Here is a 21,548-nt window from a genome sequence, read left to right on the forward strand (position 1 = left end):
TAAACTTGATTTCAGGACAAAATGTTTCTAAGAGTACCTTCTCATCATAATCTTTGAGCTTTCATCCTAGAGATGATTTTTTCTGCCTCTCAGCAGTCCATATCTGGTCTAACTCAGACATACTGAGAACAGCCTTTGGCTCCCAGTTGCCTGCCCAATTCACAGGCCTGCCTGTCCTAGACCTCAGAGAAATTCTATGCTATACATTAGCACATGGATGTTGAATGGAGGAACGAGTTCTGGCTAAATTTCTCTGGAGAAGCTGTGATGTCAGCCGCCCAGTTTTCTCCATTCCCTTGTTCCTGGGGAAATGCCTTTCAGCCACTGGAAAAAGGAGGCCACTTGCAAATCTGCATGGCTCAGCAGATGACACTGTGAGCAGAAGCAGTTCCACCCTCCTCTGGCAAAACTTGCCAGGGCAGTTTATCCTTGCAATGCCTCTCCTCACTGGGATTGCCCTATTGCAAAGGTGATGTTTGAGTGCAGCACATGTATTTGCTGTGCTCTGACGTGTGGGAGGAAGATAAACTCTTCATTGCTCCTGATCTTTTAATGAAGAACTAGGCAAGACTCTTGAGATTTCAGTTTCTTAAGAACTTTATGAATGTGGAGTGGAATTCTTTGATGGAAGAAGCAGCAAGTCCCTCAGATATTTCTTACCTATTTTCATCCTTATAATCATCAATGTAATGATTTTGTTTATTTTTAAAAATCTGTTCCCTTGAGATTTCCCTGGAAGTGTGAATGCTGGCCTTTTGTATAGTGCTGTTGATACAACAAATGCCTCCTTAGCAGGAGAAAGAAGACTTGCATCTAAACTTCAGAGAGACCAAACAGTAACAATTTTTTCTGGCTTCTTGTTCTCAAATGCAGGAGTTGAAAACATGTTCCTGCAATTTCTATCTTCCATTGGATGCATAAAAGTCCTGCAATGCCATGACAGCAAAGGTTATTCAGAACTGCATTCCAGTGAGGATGTCTCAGGTTCTTGTCACTGCAATAAACCAAATTTGCAAGTAAAGCAGCAGTTCTGTACCTCTGTGCTAGGGTGAATCATGCCTTTGTTCTCTCTTTATATACTGGACCTTGCAGTGTTCCGTCAAAACTGTCTTTGCTGAACAACTGACCTGAAAAAGTAGAGGAGGGAGTGATGATCCCTCTCTCCTCATCTGTATGTTTTCACGAGTGAAACCCCTTAGATTGTTGTCTCAGGAGGGTCTATAGGTTTTTTACTTTTTTTTTCCCTTCCTCCCTTCTGTATTCATCTTCTGGACTAGCAAAAACCTGTGCATCTTTGGAAGAGAGCAGAACATGAGGGAAGTGCATCTTTATCCCTGGAGTGTTTCCTTATCCTTTCAATGCACTAATTCTTCATCCATTTTTGCAGCAGCTTAACTTTGCCCACTTTCATTGCCTGCCACAGCAAAAAACAAAAAGCCACCTAGGAGGCAGTAGGAATTGAAGCATTGCATTCAATGTTCCTGTAAACTCTTCCTTGGCCTTCAAGCATAGCAGCACTAGGAGTCAATTCAACACTACAAGGAATTTGGGGCAGATGCACTTCATTAAGAATGCCATTTTGTGTTCTCATTTTAGTCTGTGAGGCCATGGAGGCAGCTGGAGCATGTCTTCCTTTTGTTGAACCTCCTCTTTCTTTCCAGCCCCTCTCCTCCTGAAGGCAGAGAGCACTGACTCCTGCAACTGCTTGCTCAGAGCTGTCAGCACATATAACCTGCTGCCCTTGGGCTTCTCAGCTGGGCTGACAGGACCTGGCCATGATCCAAGCAAGGCGATGTCTCCAGACCCTTTCTGTCTCCAACACAGGAGCAGTGAACTTTGTTCCAGTTTTTCCTGGCCTTCTCCCAAACAGAGTCAGAAGTCATCTTTTTGAATTGCTTTCACATGAGGGGATTGAGTAACTCCAAATGCATTTGAAAACAATGTTATAACCAGTGGTGTTAAAAAATTAAATGTATTAGACACGAAAAATGCAGTTTCTTGCGGCTAAGCCTGTGAAAAGAGCCCTTTGGTCTTTTCAAAGTGTAACACTTATTCAAAAGTTTTAAGTTATTGTAGCCAAAGCTGAAGGTATACTCTGAAAATCATGTCTTATGACTATATTTCACAGATCTGCTCTTTCTGATGCCAGTGGTGAATCTGTAGTTTTATCTGCAATTGGAAACATGAAGTCATGGGGACCAGAGGTGGGTGGGGCAACCTTATCCAGGATGGGATGGGTCCACTCCACGAACTTTTGTGAAAATTACCATACTGTGTATTTGTCATTGCCCCAAGGCAAAGTACCACCTTAATATCCATCTTCTCTGGCGAGCCTTGTGTGAGAGAAAATCTGCGGGCCAAGAAACTCCGTGTACAAGTTAGACAGTCAATTAAGATAGCTGATTAACCAGTTAAGTACCTGACTTGAGCTGACTAATTAGTGGTTAGTGGTAAGGTTCTGTCAGATTAAATTGATCTTTAGTATGCCTAAGGACAATTAAGAGCTTGCATGATCACTGTGATCATTTTTCCCCTGCATGGTTGCAAGAACCCCAGTTAGAGGTAATGTGATAATTTAGGACTATTATGTAAGGCTGTCTCCTTGCCACAGGACAGTGCTTCAAGCACTGCTGTAAATTGGGGCAATGCTATTCCTAATGTCTGGTGAAATATGTGATTAAGTAATCATTGATTTTTGGGGGGAAACTTTTGTAGCACTCTCACTAGTTTCATATTGCCTGTCAATTCATTGCCCATTGAAGTGCAGATTGTTGCAGGCAGACAAATGAACAGAAAACAAGCACAGGGGTTAAAGTTGGTGACCAGCGTGAGAAATGTAAACAGAAGGCTCAGAGCTTATTTTCCAGGTTGTCTACAGCCCTGGCTTGGTGCTTGGTTAAACAGAAATTTTCTTTTGGAATAGTCTGTGTCAATGCCACCTGAACAGGAGCTTAGCTATGCACATTTTGGGTGCTTCTGCGACACAAATAGTCTGAGTCATGTTGCATACATCAAATACTTTCCTCAGAAGCAGGAAGGCATATGTCCACTCTGGATGTCATCTGAGAGATGCCTGGAAGGCATGTCTGGCAGGCTTATGCCATGATCATTGCAGATTGACAGAGTCACTGTAGCTTGTAATTGGCAAGAGACAGCATAAGGCCTCGTGGATTTTGATTTTCCCAAGAGGAATATTACTAATGAATTAAGATTGATTTTTGCAATTAGAGTCATTGGAACCTCAGTGTTCTCTTTTCTTTTTTCCTTTTTTTCCCCCACTCTTTCAAATTACATTTGATCTTTATAGAGATATTTCTACATATTTTAGGAGATGATGAGTCAAATAGACTAGTTCTATTATTGCAAGATATTTCTGATAAATCACCTGTCACATTTCCACATTTATTGCATCAGCTTCTTGCTCACATACCTGCTTGTTTATTACTCTTCTTGAAAAAGCGAGGGTGAAATGAGACTAATAAAACTATGCACATGGATACTTATAGTCCGGTTGTTAAATCAAAATAAAAAAAAGCCCTTAAGAATTTGATCTAGAAATCTTTTAACTGAGACCACATTTGACATTGTATTCAATTCAGACTGAAATGAAATCAGGTAGTTCAGACAACTCCTAGAAAAGCCAAAGAAATATAGATTTGGTTTACCATACGATAATGTAAATCCTTCCCCTTTGCCTGTATTGAGTACATCCGGTGCAGTTTAGCCCCTAGAAAATTAGAGATTCAAGTTTGTTTTAATGTTTCTGAAGCCATCTGAAGTGGGAGAGGGTTTACTGTGTTTGGTTTATTCCACATTTCCATTTTAGCAAATTGAGCATCCGTTACAGCAGACTGCAGTCCTGTTGCACATTTTCCATGTGGGTACCTTAATCTGTAGGCTGGAGGGTTTTCCTCTCCTTCTGTTCTTAGAAATTATCTTGTTGCAAGTGGAGAGTTTTAGGAAGAGGGCTAGAATCCCACACCCATCTTTCGGGGTGACATCCCTCTTCAAATTCAATGTCCACCTAAGTTAGGACAAGGATACACACAGGTCTTCCGGCTGTAACATAGCACTGCAAGTGCTGTGAAATGGGCCAAGTCTTCTGCTGCAGCTATTCCAGCTCAGAGTCAGGACACCTTCCTGATGATATGAACTGAAGGGGTGTCTCTTACTAACCTCTCACTGGCTTGCAGAGCTCCTGAGCTCAGGTGTAGCTTTTGTGGGCTGGGAAGCCCTTCTGTTGCCCAAGCTGAGCACACCCCTGGGCTGCCACGGTGTGACCGCTGCCACCACACAGAGGGAAATGTGAGGGTAATTTCCATCATGAGATCCCAACTGCAGCCTGTGTGAGGGGCTTATCAAGGGGCAGGGGGCTCTGGTTCCTGGTTCTCAGAGACATTCCCTTGCAGAGTCATGCTGGGCCATCCAGTGCATATTGATTTCCTATATTTATCCAGCTCCTTCTCCTAATTCCCCTGACTGTTTAGAAAGGAGAGATAGTTTTCCCACAGTGCACCTGCACAAAATTGAAAAGAATCACTTGTTTCGCTCTAGTGCATAGATAAGCAGGTTGTGCCCTTCTGAAATGTTAGTTTTGAAACAGTTGAGTACACTTGAATTAGTATAAAAATCCTAATGCCTTTTCACATAGTAACTAATCTCACTCAGATTGGGCTTTCTTAGGAGAAACTAACTCAGGTTAAGCATCTAAGAGTTATTTCTGCAGTGACTGTGTGATTTTTAAAGTATCTTTCATTACACAGGGACCAATAAATTTTATTTTTTAACTAGAATGGGACAGAAGTCTATGCTGCTTTTGAACATTATGTGCTGGCTCAAAACTGCTTATCCAGTTTCTGGAAACCAAACGAATGTTTGAGTTAAAGTCACTGAGAAAGGTTAGCTGAAATCCATTCCAGCTCCTTTGGCACAAAGCACACAGGAGGAAATATCACCTTGCCAGTTAACTAATGCTTCTCCTCTTGCTCCTGGTACTGTGTCTGATTCAAAGCTGTGCAGTTCCTCCCCAAACCCAAGGCACACATGAAATTAAGAAATGACAGGAAAAAGGCCACGTCACAATACTTACTGTGATATGGTCTGTTATTCCCCTTCTTTCTTGCTCTGTATTTGAGGCTCAGTGTTAATTTACTTGTATAACTCAAGGTGTTTCCTCTGCTTGTTTGTACTAGCTATGATTTCTAAACATCCTTGAAATTATTGGCCACAACATCTCTCCACATCATGATATTACTTCAACTTGTGCTACTTATAGAAAGTGCTTCTTTCTACTTTTGAACAGAAATGGCTGGGAGCCAGAAAAATATGTATTTGTTTGCCTTTCTATTTTTGGTTTGAAATTGCTGGAAGTGAGTAGGTGGGTTTTTATTTTCTTCTTTAAGATTTTATTTTCAAACTAAATATTATGTATGAGTAGTGGCACATATCTTAAATAACTAGTTCTGGTAACAGGAAAATCTTCTTGTTAGAAACTCTTCTGAAGTGTGGCTCTATTTCTGGAAATCCTTTCTTGCTTGCTTCAGCAGAGTTTTGTATCCTCTCCCATTTTCCTCCATGACTCTTTCACATGAAGAGGGGTGAGTTTTGTAGGAACTTTGCTGGCACCAAAAACGTTGGTACACTGCACCAATTTATCATCTGCCCATTCTACCAACCAGAGGAAAATCACCCAGGGAGCTGACAGGTGCTTGTGTTAACCAAATGAAATCACTTCATCTGCCACCAAAATGGACACCTACTAACCTGGTGTGTCTTTGGAAAATAGAATCCAGTGTCTGCTGTTGGACTGCACGGATTTTGGTCTCCAGAAAGGAAAATTTCAATACATGATAAAATGAGTAGTGCAGTATGAGGTTTTGTCCCATTCAGGACAACCAGAAGGTTACTTAATTTTTATTCCCTGAAAATGGTGGGAATTACTTAACCAAACTAGGAATCCAAATCCTATAGATTTCTTTCAGACTGAGGACAAAAATGAACACAAAAATCCACTCCCAATTTTATCTATTTGTTCTGTCTCTTGCATTTCCTCTTAAAACCCCTCAAACCTCCAATCCCACCCAGCTCCAAAATCCATCACAACCAAGCAAAAAGCTACCCTCTGGTCACACCCATGAACTTTGTTCTGTTAATTTCTTAAAAATAACCCTGCATAGTTTTGAGTTAATGTTACTTACTGCTTGTTGATTTCTAAATCAGTAAAATCAGTTCACATAACATAGGATTGTCTTTGAAAAAAATTTTTAGGGGTTGGAAGAAGTTGGAGGGTAGAGTTAGAAGGACAAAATGTTTTAAAGCACTTTTTTACTCTACTGCCAAGACTTACATGAAAATATAATACAGAGCTTAAGTACACAAAATTTTCTCTTTTCACAGCTTTTCCATTGAGCTTTGAAACCATTCATGGAAGCTGATGGCAATATTCTTGTAAGTATAATTGAAGTTATTGATCATCTGAAGAGGTCATGTTGAGATTATATCCTTGTAGTCACAAAGACCATGAACAGCATACAAGAATAGCACACATGAACAGCATTAGTATCCAAACATTTGGGCCAGTCCTAGCAGAGTGGTTGCCCCAGTTCTGCTGTAAGGAGAAAATGAAATCTGCTGCACATGCCTGATGCTGGGAGTGCCCTCACTTCCAAGTCCTACCCCTCAACAGATGAGGTAACAATTACCTAATATACATGAGCATAGCAAAGGATTTTCTTTGCCACACAGTCTAACCTTTAGGAAGCTTAAAGGAAACACAGCTCTGTAGAATATATCTGTTGATCATAGCTGTTTTTGGTGCCTTCTCAGACTCATGCATTGTGAGTAGCACTTTGAGGCATGAAGCCTGTTTTTTAGTATTAGCCCAATGACCCTGCTTTTCCATGTAGATTTTTTTCCTTTCCCCTGAAATAGCCTCATATATGTATTTAACCCCATTTTTATTCCTGGGGAGTTTGCAGGCTGCCCCTTACCCAGGACTCTTGGAGCCTGTGATGCAGCTCCCTCTGACTAGGAAGGGTCAAGGGTCCTTTAACTGGTGTTTGGGAGGGACCTACCCTGAGAGCAACCAACAGAGCCATCAGTTTGTGCACCAGGGTGTGAAGAAGGTTTGAAATTGGGAGGCCTTCATTGAAACTGTGAAGCTGAAACAGTCACAGACATGGTGGTAACAAGGCAGTTTCCCCAGAAGGTGTAGAAACAGCTGTCCCTGCTAGGACAGAGGCTTCCACACAGAGTGGCTGCAGCCCTCTAAGTCAGGGGGTGTCAGGAATCTCTCCCTGAGGCCAAGGGCAATGTTTCTTGGCCCTGCAGGGCATCTTGGAGCAGTTGTCCTGGCAAGTGGAGGTTCAGGAGGAAGCATGCAAACTGTGCAGCATCAGAGAAAGTGGAAGGGAGAGAGAGTCTTTGAAACACAGCAGCGAGAAGACCATCAGTCCCCACCTGCAATGGAGATGCAGGCAGTGTCTATGCTTGCTATCAAAGTAAGCAGAACATCTGAGAATTGGAAGCATGGATGTTGATGACTTCTTGTATCAAGATGAAGCTCCTGCCTCATCTCAGAACAGGTTGACTGCCCTCATAATTGAAGACGAGCCAGATGTATCCCCTAGCAAAGGATGTGGTTCATTTAAACCATGTAAACCATGCAGGTCTACCAGGAAGAAATGGTGAGACCCTGCAGTGTGTGACTCCCTGCTGTGAGGGACAAAGGACCCATCTGTAGGCCTGACCAACCATCTAGAGGTGTTTGCTGCCTGGGAGGGCTAGGATCCAGGATGTTGTGCAGAGACTGCCAAGGCCTGTCCAGCCCTCTGACTTCTGTCCCCTGTTATTTTTCCATCTGAGCACAAAGGATGCTGCTAGGGGTAACCAGTATATGCTGAGGGCTGTAGAGCTGGAAAGTAGTTTTGCAGAGAAGGACCCTGGAATCTTGGTGGACATCATGAGCCAACAATGTGCCCTTTGGCTACATTAGACAAAGTGTTGCCAGCAGGTCGAGGGAGGTAATAATTTATTCACTGCTGCTGAGGCCACCCCTGGAATGACTTCTCAATATAAGACACATGATGTACTGAAGGGGCCAATGAAGGGCCAGAAGAATAATTAAGGGACTGTAGCATCCAAGATATGAGGAAAGACTAAGTGAACTGGGATTGTTTAGCTTGGACAACAGGTTATGGGGGGCTCTTACCCATGTGCATAAATACCTGAAAGGAGGATGCAAAGAAGAGGACATGGTTTAATGGCCAACATGATGGTGGTGCTAAGTTGATTGTTGGACTTGATGATTTTAAAGGTCTTTTCCAACCTTAACAATTCTATGATTCTTAGGCATGACTTAGGATGACTGGTCACTGTCACAGATTGCCCTGAGAGAGTGGGGTGTCTCCATGCTTGGTGAAATGCAAGAGCCATCTGGAAACAGTCCTGGAAAACCAGTTGCAGGTGGGGAGTGGACTTAGATGACCTCTTGAAGTCCCTTCATTCTTAATCATACTGTGATTCTGTGGAAAAATAGGACATCTAAACTAACAGAGGCTTTTGCTGAAGTTGTCACTTCTCATATTTTTTTGCTCATCATGGAACCTGCCTGGCACAGGAGTGGCTATGAACAATGCACAGTTGAACAAGTTCCTTTGCAACTCAGTCAAGGTGTGTTTGCCAAGTAGAGCAGTAATAGATAGCAAGTTTGAAGCCTGTGTTGTTCTGCAGGACCACTATCCCATTCTGTTCAGTCCTTAGCTAACCAAAGCCTACCAAAATAATTAAAATCTACTCTCTATTACCAGTCATGCACAAAAGTGTGTGTTTTGCAGTTATCCCAGAGCTTTCCGAGAACTACTGCTCTTAGATTTCCCTTGGTAAGAAGAAACAGAAATACCTCTGCTGTTCTTGGTTTGTTTTCAGTTGAACCTGTGATAATGAAATAAATCACTTCCCATTAGGAAATTGAAAATTATAGAAAAACATCCACCATGGTTAAAAGCAAAATCATGTCATTTGGTTTAGTTCCAGATTGTTTCAGTGGCTATGTCTGCTAGTTACAGTACATCCACATCTGAAATTGCTGTTATACCCCTGGTTTTATTGGTAACAACTCTGTCTTCCACAGTTGTTCTGCACTGGTAAGAACCCCTAGAAGATTGAAACTTAAAAGTATCTCTTAATCGATGTTCACCCAGGTCCACTGACATAAAAGATTATTGACTTTTTTATGAAAGAGTTTTCAGTGAAGGAAACTTTAATTTACTTCTTGAAAAAAGGTTTGCCACTGGAGACTTGCTAATGTGTTGTATTCTCATGGAAAATTGAATCCAAACTGTGTTGGTGAGGCATTTTATGAATTTTGTGGTAGATTCATTTAAATACAGGCTTTCTATTGGTTTGAGATGAAAACAGTTTTACTGAAAACTGTTTGTTTATTTCATAAAGTATCTATCTGACTCCAAACACTATGCTTTGGAGAAAGAGATTGTTTTTATTTGTTTATAGATCAACAAAATTTGAGAAGGCAATTTTGTGAATCATGCCACATTTTATTGTTGCAGCTGGGGATAAGAGCTTTCTCTTGTGTGGAGCAGAGCACATACTTTTTAATAGGATAAAGCTGAGTTTCTGAACGGCACTAAAACACAACCAGAAGTTGCAGAATTCCTGGTTTAGTGCTAATTTGTTGAAAATTTGCCTCAATTTTCAGGAATACTTGGAAAGATAATGAGAAATGTATCTTAATTGAAAAAAAAAAAAATCATTCAGCAGTTATTTTGTTAGAGATTTCCCACTGATTTTATCTGGGCAAACTAATTACAGTTCTCGCTGGAGAAACTGCCTTCACTTCCACCATTAATTTCCCAACTCCTCCCACAATAGAGGGAGAAAAGAGGTTTGGTTCATCACCACTATCAGCTGGCAGCAGGATACCATCATTACCACAGAATAATGCATATAAATTTGTAAATTCTTTTAGCTAGCCCAAGCTCTTACTAGGTGATCAGTTTTTGCCTCAGTCTGGGCCTCAGACTTACATAACATGGGTATTAACTCTGTCTTGACAGATGAGCAGTAGACCATGATATCTTGCTTTTGATCATCAACAAGGCTAGTGGAAAGATTGTTTCCTCCTCAGCTGTGTAGCGAGGGAGCCACATCCTGTCTCAGTATCTCTCTTCTTTTTGTATGACTTTATACTAATTATAGATGAAATGACCCCAATATAATGCCATGGCAAAGATGTGATGTAGCTTCACTACATGGTTTTTGGGCCAGGAGACCTGATTAATATTTGTTTTTCTTAATATCATTTTTGATAGCTCTGAAGGAAAGTAATTAGTTTATGTGACCCATTGATTCCCTGAGGCTATATATTATTTCCAGTGTCCTAAATAGGGCGTAAGTTTCTTTGGAATGAAGACATGAAGGGTGGCCTATAAAGGATAGGGAAATAGCAGAGTCTCTAATAGAGCTGATGTGTTTTCTTATTGCTTTTCTTTGTGTGTTGTCATGGAGAATAGTCTGAGAGAGAGAGAGAGGCAGTGGTAGAATTTTTTAAAAAAAGAGAAAAAGGAAAAAAGAATACTCAGTCAATAAGCAGGAGTCTGGGATTATTCATGCCTGGCAAAGCCTCCCACAAGAGTGTTGCTCAGGTCAAGTCAAATAGACACCAGATAAGCACAGGGCTTCAATACATGGCTCTGTGCTCTGTGGTACAGGCTGCAGAGATCCCTGCTTCAGAAAGTTGTAGCTCTTGTAAATACTGGTGGCAATGGTTCTTCTATCATTGTTTGCGGACGGTCTAGCTTTACTAACCTTTAATTTGTCTGTGAGAAGAGCCATCAAATGTTTCAAGAGTGGTGTGAAATGGGGTTTTGTTTTCCTGGGGAGCTGTCTGGCGAGGGAGAGCGCTACATTAGGGATGTTCACAGCGTAGCTCTGCAGCGGATCAGGTAGCTGCTACTAGCTTTGCATAGCAACGTTGTGGCCAGCATATTAAATCATACATCACTTCACCCAGCATTTGTCATCCGGAGCCTTCAAACTCACCCTAAAAATAGAAAAAATGAATGCGTTAGTTCCCACACTGGAGGAGGAAAGGTTGAGGTAAAGAGAAGTCAAGTACTTCGTCCACAATCACACAACCAATCAGCCTGTCTGGGGAGAATTTACTCCAAAAGCCATAGCTTCCATTTTCAATAACCTCTTTTTTTTGTTCTGTGGTCTTCTCTTTCAGTTTCATTTTCTATATGTTTATGCAGGATTGAATATGTAGACTGTAAATGTGTAAATAAATTCAATTGTGTTATTTTTGCAGCGATTAAAATTTCCATGTCTTTTGTGTGAGTTTTTTTTTCTTAAGAAATATTATGAAACTATTTCTTAGGGAAAAAAAATACATGTTCTGCATTAAATAAAAAAGGCAAAGGTGAAGATTTTTTTTTTTCTTTTTCAGAATTTCTTAGAATGAGCAAAATGACTCTCAGTCATCTGGCATGTATTTTAATCTCCCCATATTTGTAAATCCTCTTAGTATAGCCTAATGAAGCATTGAAATGCTGGAGCGTTAACTTCTAAATTTGAACTTGAAAACACAGAATACAATTCGGGCAAACATAGCAAAGTAGAAGCTGCCTGTGGATGTGAAACAGGAAGCAGTAGTAGGTAGACACATGTGTAATAGGGTTGTGTTTGCTCTTGCTCAACTAGATATACATCAATTTTAATTAACACGTTTCGTGCTTCAGCTGCTAACGTCCCTTCAGCAGTGAGTGGGTTATGTGTTTCCATCCTGCATATACCACCAGCATCACCACCACGTCCTTTTCTAGCTTCCCCCTCCCCTTTCTACACAAATGTTGCAACACAATCTGAAATTTCCTCTTTTCTTTCCTTCCTGCATTTCTTACAGGTTCCTTTGCGTCAGAAGGCAAAAAAGAAAAGTCAAGGTAATGAGAGATTGTTTTTTCTTTTCTCTCCTGGATTCCTCTTTTGTTATTTTCTTAGTATTCTTATTCTTGGGAGGGTGAGGATTTTGTACTGCTACTCATCTGGTAAAAACCTGCTTTTTAACTCCACTGATTCTTACACCGATTCTGAGAAAAAATGACAACGGGCTGTTCCTTTGGACTGAATCCTTGTGGTATGTTAATTGAATCAAAGCTGGAAATCAGTGAGGAATCAGCTGCCTGCACAGACATAGACACTAGTGGTTTTCATGTACTTGGCATAATAGTTTTCTCTAGCTGACTTAAATAGATGTATTCTTTTCAGTGCAGCTGTGTGAAGGAAAATATGTGCATGCTTCTCTTAAAAGAGTGAAGGGCTGTATTTTTAATTTACAAAAACTCTTGTATGGTTATCTTACCATTAATTAGTATCTGCATTATCTATAGCTTACTGTTTTATTTCTGAACATCAGCAAGCCTTTCAAATGAATGTGTGTTACTGTCACAGCCATTATAAAACTGAATGACTTCTAAGTATATTTTAAGATATGCTTGGATGGCTTGCTGAGATTCCTAATTAAGGATGATATCCTTAATTAGCAGCAACATCTTCCCTGGTAATGCAGTTTTAAGCAAGCACAACACTGTATTTTTAATGGCACAGGGTTCTTTATTATGAGCCGACGGAGGATATCGTGCAAAGAGCTGGGGCAAGCTGACTGCCAAGGATGGCTCTACAAAAAGAAGGAAAAAGGCGCTTTCATTGGCAACAAATGGAAAAAGTTCTGGTGTGTGCTAAAGGAGTCATCGCTGTATTGGTACAGCAGTCAGCTGGTGAGTACAGCATACAGGCAGCTCTGGGAGCCAGAAAAACAGCATCTGCTGGGACTGAGAGAATGGAACCTGGGGTCACAATTTAGGTGCACCTTGGAGGAGTATAACCAGCTGGGTTTATTTCTCAGCACTGACACTTCTTGTGATCTGGGCAGTATCTATATGAATTTGAAATATGCAGAAAACTATGTGTTTTCTACTTTAGCAGGCACTTGTGAAATGCTAACTTGCTGTTTTTCCCTGTAAAGAACTGTTCCTTAAAGGCTCTGGCAGCATTTGAATTTGAGAAATGTTTTCCTGGGTATAGGCAATTTGCAAACACTTGTTGTCGAGATTCAAAACAAGAATGCTTCTTCACTTACTAATTTAATTTTCAGAAATGTCTCTACTATTTCTCTTTTCATCCCCTTCCACACTGAGATTATTCTGTTTGTGTGCTTGGTATATTTTTCTTTTTTCTTCTAATTTTTTTCTAATTTAATTTTTTCCCCTTTGAATTTTTTTTTTTTTTTTTTTTTTTTTTTTTTTTTTTTTTTAAATTTTATTTTTTTTTTCTTTTCAAATGGCAGAGGGCAGTTGCCTTTACTCTGGGCTTTTTTGATTGGGCAGAGAAGGTGTCTTGTCCATCCTAGGAAGATCCAGATACAGTTATTCCCTTCACTTTGCTGTCTGGCACTGCACCGTCTAAAACGCTCTCATCACATTCAAATGGTGGAGTGACAGAGCTGAGAATTAGGGTATGCCAGCAAAAACATAGGTTGAAACTCAGCAGCTTCAATGTCCAATTGTGGATGGACATGAAGTTCCCTAAATGCAAAGTAGCTGCTCTGGAAATCAGCATGTGGCAGGCACAGCAAAGGATGAAAGATTAAAGGAAACCTTATTAATTCCTAGAGCATTAAAAAAAAAAAAAATCAAAGGCAATCTGGATGACTTCCACTTGTTTATTTCTATTGCAATAATCCCCATCAAAAATTTTCCTAACTGTTTTAGTGAAAACAATAAAATAGTTTAGGCCATTAAAAACATCTTAATACCCTAAAGGAAGCTTTACTCACGTAGACTATTTCACATTTTCCCTTCAGTAGTGGGTATAGCGTTAGTGGTTTTTTGTGGGGTTTTTGTTTGCTTGTGGGTGTGAGAGAGAGAGAGAAATTTTTTGTTTGCTTTTTAAATCAAATAAAAACTTTGATGGGTACTTCAAGATGATATTAACTATTTCTTTTTGGGATAAAGGAAAACAACCCAGCTCATCTTCAGCTGTTGTTTTTTATGCTGCTGTGGCAGTCTGATATGGATTCCTTTCAAAACTATGCCAAATACATACATTTTAGAAAGAAAAGAAATAGAAAAATTGGGGGAAAAAGTTTTAAAAAGGCACTTTTTTCCTACTGCTTACAATATCTCTGCTTAAAAGACATGGCAAGGCAGTAATACTAATAAATAGCATTATTACCTTGCAAAACCTTATTATTATGATAAGGTTTTATATATCTGTGTTTGCAGTTGTACTTCTGGCCTTTCAGTTTTAAGAAAGGTGAGCTGGCTGGGTGACATCTTTTTAGACACAGAAAATATCAGAAAGAAATGATCCTGAGGAGTGATCAAGATGGGAGGAAACAAAAAAGGCAAGACTAGGAAAAGTTTGCCTCTGGGAAAACAAGAGTGATGGGGGAGAGGTGCAAATTCCTCCACTTCCTTCAGTTGTTCTGGCCTGGGTAAATTCCACTCCTGAGACCCAGAGAAACCATGATCATGCTGATTCCAGTGCTCCTAGACAGCACTCATCCTTTTAGTCCATTCCTACTTCCTGACTGTTACAGACTGCCCCCAAATGAACAAGGCTGAAAAATGTCAGCCTCATTCCAATTTATTTCATTTCCTCTGAAGAGCTCATATGGCTTCAAAATACTGCTGTCTTGTGTCAGCCCTGAGTTTTCACCTATCACAGCTGTGCTTTAAGCATGCTAGCTGGTAGTACCTCTTTGCTTTCAACTTCTGCCAACTCTCACACACTATTTTATGTTAAAACCTCAAGGTTTCTTTTGGCAGCTTAAAGTGCAGCCTCTCTGTAACTATAGATTCAATCAGTGTTTGCAGAATGTCAGTAACTGAGGGGTTTGTAAGGAAAGGAGGTGTTCTTTGCTAAGACCTGCTTTCATAAATTCTTGAGACTGAAGGCATGCTCAGAGTTGTGTGTGAGATCAATTAGACACAGATATTCTCACTTCTAGACTGATGAAGGAGAAATCAGTGACACATTCACTTTCTTCTTGACAAGTCTCTGGCCTGGCATTTGGATTCCCTGCACTTTCACTATCTTCAGTAAAGTTAATCCTTGGTCCCAAGAGGGTGTAGAAGATGACAGTCTAAAGTTCTGTTTAAACAGGAGTCCTGCTTCTCATATGCCTGAGGCTTCCTGTGCCTGGCCCTTTTCCAGAGGCTGATGCCAAAGATGGTGGTGAAGAGCAGGGCTGACATCAAAGGGCCTGGGGCACACTGGTTGCCTGTAGCTCTGCTTGACCAGTTTGGTTCTGGTGAGAAATGAGCATGGTTTGTTTGTGGCTGTGTGAAAACCAAACACTGGCAACTGTAGCATAGCAACAGGGTGCTGGACCTTTTTTCTAATGGAGATGGAGAAAATAGAGAGTGGGTGGAATTTGTATGGGAACGTGCATTATCCTGGATTTGGGTAGATAACCTCATCTGAATAGCATCTTCTTGATCAAGTTTGTCTTCATATGCCAAAGAAACTCTGAATGTTTTTATCACTCTGGTTTAATTTTTCTTCAAGCCAATCTGGTTCTGGGTCTCTCATGAGAGGCAGGTTTGGGTACACGATACAGGACACTTTTTGTGACATTTGCAGCTGATATTTCCTTCAATTTAGCATAAAATATTTTGTGAATGACACAGCTCAAAAGAGTAAAAATAACAAACGGGTCAGCAATAGCAGATCAGACACTCCAAGAGTCAAGATTCTCCTTCACTGAAAGAAAGCTAGAGAACACAGGTAAATCTGAATAAATTTTTGATGAGCTAGCTGAGGTCAGGGCCCAGTGGTCTCAGCAGGCTTGGGTAGGCAGCTCCGGAACCTCTTCCCACACACCCTTCTTCTTTCTATAAAACATGAGGCAAGTAAACTTCTCTTTGCAGCATGGAATCACCCCCAGTCTAGGGAGGGAAGCTGTTTGGGCTAGGAGGAAGCACAGAAAGGTTGGTTTTGCAATGAAAACACAGGAAATGTCACAAGGTATCTGGGCAGTCAGACTTTCTGGTTGCATTCAAGAACATCAGACTCCTTGGACAACTGCTCTTCATTAGTGTTCATTTCTATTTTTTTTAGTACTGTTCTCTGTAAGCAGCTGTCTTGAAGACAAGTGTTTAAGCAGTACAGTTTGTGATCCTGCCTGACCCTTTAGCTGTTTCAATTCTCATACTGAAACCCCAGAGGGAATTAGTACTCCTGCATAGGAAGAGGGGTGGTGGGGGAAGATTGTCACATGCAATCCCAGGCTCCTGGCTCTTTGTGCCTGTTTGGACTGTGTTGAATAGTGTTGGCTGCAATGGGACAAAGGACTAAATACCTCTGTCTGGTGGATCTTTAGGGTAGCTTGACTGGTTTTCCAAATCGAGTTGAAATAGACTGTTGCAGAATGTGTTAACAGTGGTTGTCATGGGGATTCAGCAGAAAAGAAATATAAATATAAAATTAAAGAGTTGCAGGCTGTGATCTACTGTCACTATTTGTCTTTGTACTTTTTTTTTTCCTTATTCACTGCATTAAATTTCCTCATTCCAACAGCTTTGCTGGAAGCTGTATAATTATGATATTTTAAAGGAAAAATCTTTCACCTTTGAGTTGTAATAGGTGCTTACATGGATGAGAAAAAGTCATTGATGTCAGCTGATTGAGCTGAGAGGCTTGGGGACCTATGGCCCAATATGTTACACAAATTATTCACAGTTCTGTAGGATACCTCACTGGTGTATTTGGCAGAGAGAAAAAAAGACTCAAATTCTGAACTGCTCCTCCAACATCCATAGGGTCTTCTGGGGGAGTGCTGAAACACTGATGAAGCCATGAGGGTGACCCTGATTTGCAGATTGGAGCTGTTCCACAAAACCAAGATATTTCATTTTCTAGCACTATTTTTTAAAATCTTGCTGCAACATTACACTCACTTTAAATGACTTACTAAATCTCCTAAAGCCACAACATTTAGATAACGTATTGAGGCAAGCTCAAAATGACATTAGCCTCTTTCATTGGATTAATGCATTGTGTTTCATAAATAGTTTCTTTATTTTTGAGTGCAAAGCTTTTTCTGTGAAAAAATGGCTACTTTCTTTTTTGCCACAAGAATTTTCAGAGACTGTTGTTATTAATGAAATTATTTTTCGGCAACTTGGAATAGCAGAAGCACAGATGTATATTAGGCTAACCTCCATAAAACCCACAAGAGATAACAGCTTATTCTTTTAAACATCCTGATTAAGTAGAAAACAGGTCAAGGTTCTTTTTATCAGAGCTTTTTAGGGCTATTTTACAGCTTCTCATCAAAATCTGAAGGAATGTGTGACTTAATAATAGCATGCTAAAGTCATGTTAGAGATAACATTTTGAAAGAAAGAAAGCACTTAGGATTTCTATATGCTTTAAATGTTTTAAAACATAATTTTTATCCCAAGAATGAGTGAAAAGATGACTTCCACATGTTCTGTTCCTAGGATTTATTTGGAATTCTGTTTGCTGACTGAAATATTATTCACTGAAATAACACCCTTAAGATTTTAAGTCACTTCTTTTCCTTTTTTCCTTTTTTTTTCCCTGATAATGATGAAACTACATACCCATCAAAGCCCTCTTTTCTCTTACACAGATGGTATGTTTTAGCTATGTACAAATAGTGTATTTCACTCATACATAAAATGAAACATTTTTTCTTTAAATAAACAAATATGAAATCATAGACAGAATTAGTATAAAATTTGAATGCATTGAGAGAGAATGCGTATGTGAGAACATAATCTTTTACCAACTGGAACAGGCCAAATACTCCATAGGAAATCAGGGGGTTTTCTGTTGTACAACTATTGAAATTAAAGTGCTGAAATCAAAACCTACAGACTTTAGTAATACATTAGTAATTCATTAGTAATTCATTTATTTAGAGGGAGCTCCCCTAATTTAGATAGAAGAATCTATCTGAATTACTAATGGATTAAGTCAGTGGTTCAAGCCTGAGCTCCATTTCTGCATGGGTGGGAGTATTCCAGGTGAGTGTCTCCACACTGGCTTATGGGGTGCTGGTAGTTCACTAGTCCAATACAAAATCCACACACTCTACTTTTATGTATTGACAGTAGAGAAAGTGACTTATCTAATGGCATTTCATGGACTTAATCCCCTCAGGAGTGCTTTTGCAGCACTCTAAACTGTTTATAGGGTGCAGTCTAGACCAATGGTTACTGCACCAATAGATAGAACAGGCTAATCTGTAATTGCATTCAAAACATGGAAGAAAGGCCAAATCAGTCCCAGATCTGAGTCATCCACTCACCCACCTGATGGCTTACCTAGCTCAGGCCACAGATTTATTGCTGCGTGGGTATACCTGGGCAGCAAGGTACTTCACCCAGGGTCTCATGGGTAACTTTTTTTAAAGTGGGAGTATTGATTGACACTGCAGAGAAGCAACTGGCATTGTATGCATTTCTCATCCAGCAATGGGTGCAACAGTGGTTGTAGTACCTCATGGGCAGCTTTTTTGAGATTGATCTCTGGTATTCTCAGACTGGTCTTGGGAACAAAACAGGAAATTCGGTGTTCCAGACCCAGTAAGTGATCATCTTTTTGGAACAGAAACGCTGGATAATACAATCTCTACAAACAGTACAGTGCAGCCCAAGAATAGTGCTCCTTCATTACTCACCAGTATTTATTTGCTCATCCCTATATACTTAATATACTATGGATCTGGGATGGTAATACTAGGTTTAGTTAATTGTCATTCTATCTTAATGACTTTAGCCTCATGAAATTCCAGCCTATGGAATGGAAATAAAAGCTCCCCAAACTAGTCACTAAACAAGTTTTAGAGATACAAATACAAATGGAGAGTGTTAAAAGCCCAGAGTAGCAAATAAGCGCTTTTTCATACAAATATTACAAAATGAGAATTTTTCAGCCCAGACGTAAAAAAAAAATTTTTTCTCCTGTACTGAAAGAAAACAAGAAAAACCCTTTCCACTGATGCTGTGTGTCTGTATGTGTGTGTCTTGGAGCAGCAAAACCACTTACTAGTAAGGGTGTAAAATATAAAGTTCTCACATGAATGTTTAATATATGTAAATGACAGAAATGATGGTTAGGCCATGATTTATTGTATACCAAAGAACTGATATGCAGATGTGAGAGAAAGCCACCCACTGAAGTATCCGTTCTGTATACATATTTCAGTTCTTGAAAATCCATACTTCAAGCATTAAAGCTCAAAGACTTGTCTTGATGAACATCTTTTTATAGTCTCATCATATTCATGCATAATGAGACTTGAGATACTGTCAGACATCTTCATTTATCCTCTGCCTTTGTAATTTTTGTGTGTATTTTACCTGCTTTAACTCAGTGTACATCTTCAGAATTTTAATGTGTCTATGAGTAATGGCTGGGAGCAGCAAAAATGTAATTCAGGTATGAGCACTCTGTGTTTTGGAAAGTACTTTTTTTTTTTCCTGACATTATGTCCTACAGACTTTTGCCTTCATTATAGACAAAAATGTAGACAAAACATTTTTTTTTGTCACCTTTTGCTCATCTTAGGAGGACTCCTAATCTTACTGCAGATGACCAGGCGTATATAGATAGATGTGGTAAGGAAGATGTTTCTGCTTCAGATGTTTCAGTTTCAGGCTGCACAAACAGGGATTTGAGGCTTGTCACTTCTGTTTTGCTGGAGCAACGCTCTGACTCAGAGTCCTGCTGACTGAGAACAGAGACGTCAATGCTCAGCAAACCTTCTTGCATGCAGAAAGGGCTGACTGGATATAAACAGGGTACTGTAAATGTAAATGTCTGCCTGGATTTTGCTACCTCTTGCACCACGCCTGCAAATTTCTATGGGGAGTGATAGTTGGGTGACCAAAGCCCTCTGAGGCAGGTTTGCAGTGTTTAACCACAGAACTCAGCTGCGTGGGATGATCTTGCACCCTGTGGGATGGGAGCAGCCTGCATTGCCTCTGCCTTGCTTGTGTACAGCTGACTCTGCAAAATGGTCCATGCTGCAATTACACAGGAGACACCCTCCTCCGTTTCTACTTAGAATCATCTTTGGGCACTTTTGAATTGTATTTTTCAGCTATACATAGGTTATTTTATGTCCTCTTGTTACATGTCTGTGTAAGATACACACATGCTGTATGATGGCACAAACCCACCTTTGAGATTGTAGGTACCATCCAGAACTGAACAGACGACATAACCCTTGTTCATTCTTATTGGTCAACAAAATCTATGTTTACACTCTGCCATTTGCACCTACAGGAGTGGTAGCTTTCCAGCACCCCAGATTTGCACAAACATAGCTGGCATAGAAATATTTCATCAGGCGTTAATGTGTCCCCATGGTGATGAGCATATATTTTCACAGTATAAAAAGCTGTCAAAAACAAGCACTTGCATGTGAAGTATTATTCAGCATTGGAGTCTACTAGTTTACCAGTTGGTTGATGTGGTGTTATATTGAATTTTTTTTCTTTTATGGAAGGCTGAAAAAGCAGAAGGATTTATAAGACTTCCAGACTTCAGTGTGGATCGTGCGATTGAATGCAAAAAAAAGCAGTAAGTTTATCTCTTGTTCCCACTTTTGCATGATTTTTACAATGTTGCAAGGAATGAATCTTAGTAGTCCTTGACAGTGAATCTGTAGGGAGTTCTTTTGTGTTGTATAAATAATGAGATATTAATTGAGCTACTGAAAGAAAACCATATTGCAAAAATATTTTTGAAAAATCTCTGCCAGATGTGCTCTGCTAAAACCACAAACAAAAAAGACCAAATGAGTGGGACAAATGTTTTTTCTTCTCCTTTTTTTTTATTCACTGATTATGAGTAGACTGTAGTTCTCAGATGTCCCCACTTATCTGAGGAGGTCAGCAGTGGTGCAAATAATGCTGCATTCCTCTAAGCCTGGACTATTCTTTAGGCTGCAGTGGTGCAACTGAGCTTGGGCTGTACCTGAAGCCTTTGGTTGTGCAGGCAATAAGTACTTTCTTTCGCAGGGTGCACGTTTAAAAATATTCTCTCCAAACTCCTTATGCAGCACTGACTTCCAGCTGCTTCTGAACACACTTCAGAGGTTTGGAGGGGTGTTGCTGTTGTTCAGAGTTATAAAGTGCAGCATGGTTTTAATTGCATCACTCAAGAGAAAGCCTTCATTCTTCTGATAGAGAAGTCAGAAGAGTCAGTCACTGTTCAAACACTGTGTGCTGCTTGTCATATGCCCCTTCCCTCACTCATCAGTCTTCCATGCTTTGGGGTCTTAGCCTGATTGACCACAGCACATGGAAGCTGTTCCATGTCTTGGGTCACTAGTGGTGCTTTCTTCCAACATTTTTCAAATTTGCTTTACATTTCAGAGCTGGAGGAAGCAAATTTGCAGAGAGTAGTTCAGGTATGGGAATGCAACAGAATTATGTAATGAAATAATAGAAGACTTTTGTTTTATTCTTTATTCCTTCCTTTCTAGTTCCTGT

General features: G+C 40.0%; 1 protein-coding gene across 3 annotated transcripts in view; it reads left to right on the forward strand.

Moving 5' to 3' along the window:
* The window catches only part of IPCEF1 (interaction protein for cytohesin exchange factors 1), a 78,748-nt gene that overhangs the window by 30,369 nt on the left and 26,831 nt on the right, over nucleotides 1–21,548 (forward strand). For 2 of the 3 annotated variants that reach the window (XM_083857709.1, XM_083857710.1), the window contains exons 2-5: nucleotides 6,397–6,447; nucleotides 11,921–11,957; nucleotides 12,622–12,791; nucleotides 20,561–20,634. In XM_083857709.1, coding sequence (XP_083713835.1) covers nucleotides 6,424–6,447; nucleotides 11,921–11,957; nucleotides 12,622–12,791; nucleotides 20,561–20,634 — 305 coding nt within the window. In that variant the 5' untranslated portion in view covers nucleotides 6,397–6,423. Of the gene's footprint in view, nucleotides 1–6,396; nucleotides 6,448–11,920; nucleotides 11,958–12,067; nucleotides 12,152–12,621; nucleotides 12,792–20,560; nucleotides 20,635–21,548 lie in introns of those variants that run through there. The other variant, XM_083857711.1, reaches the window with a different exon arrangement.

This window comes from Zosterops lateralis (assembly GCF_965231275.1).
Source record: "Zosterops lateralis genome assembly, chromosome: 3".
In the NCBI taxonomy this organism is placed as follows: domain Eukaryota; kingdom Metazoa; phylum Chordata; class Aves; order Passeriformes; family Zosteropidae; genus Zosterops; species Zosterops lateralis.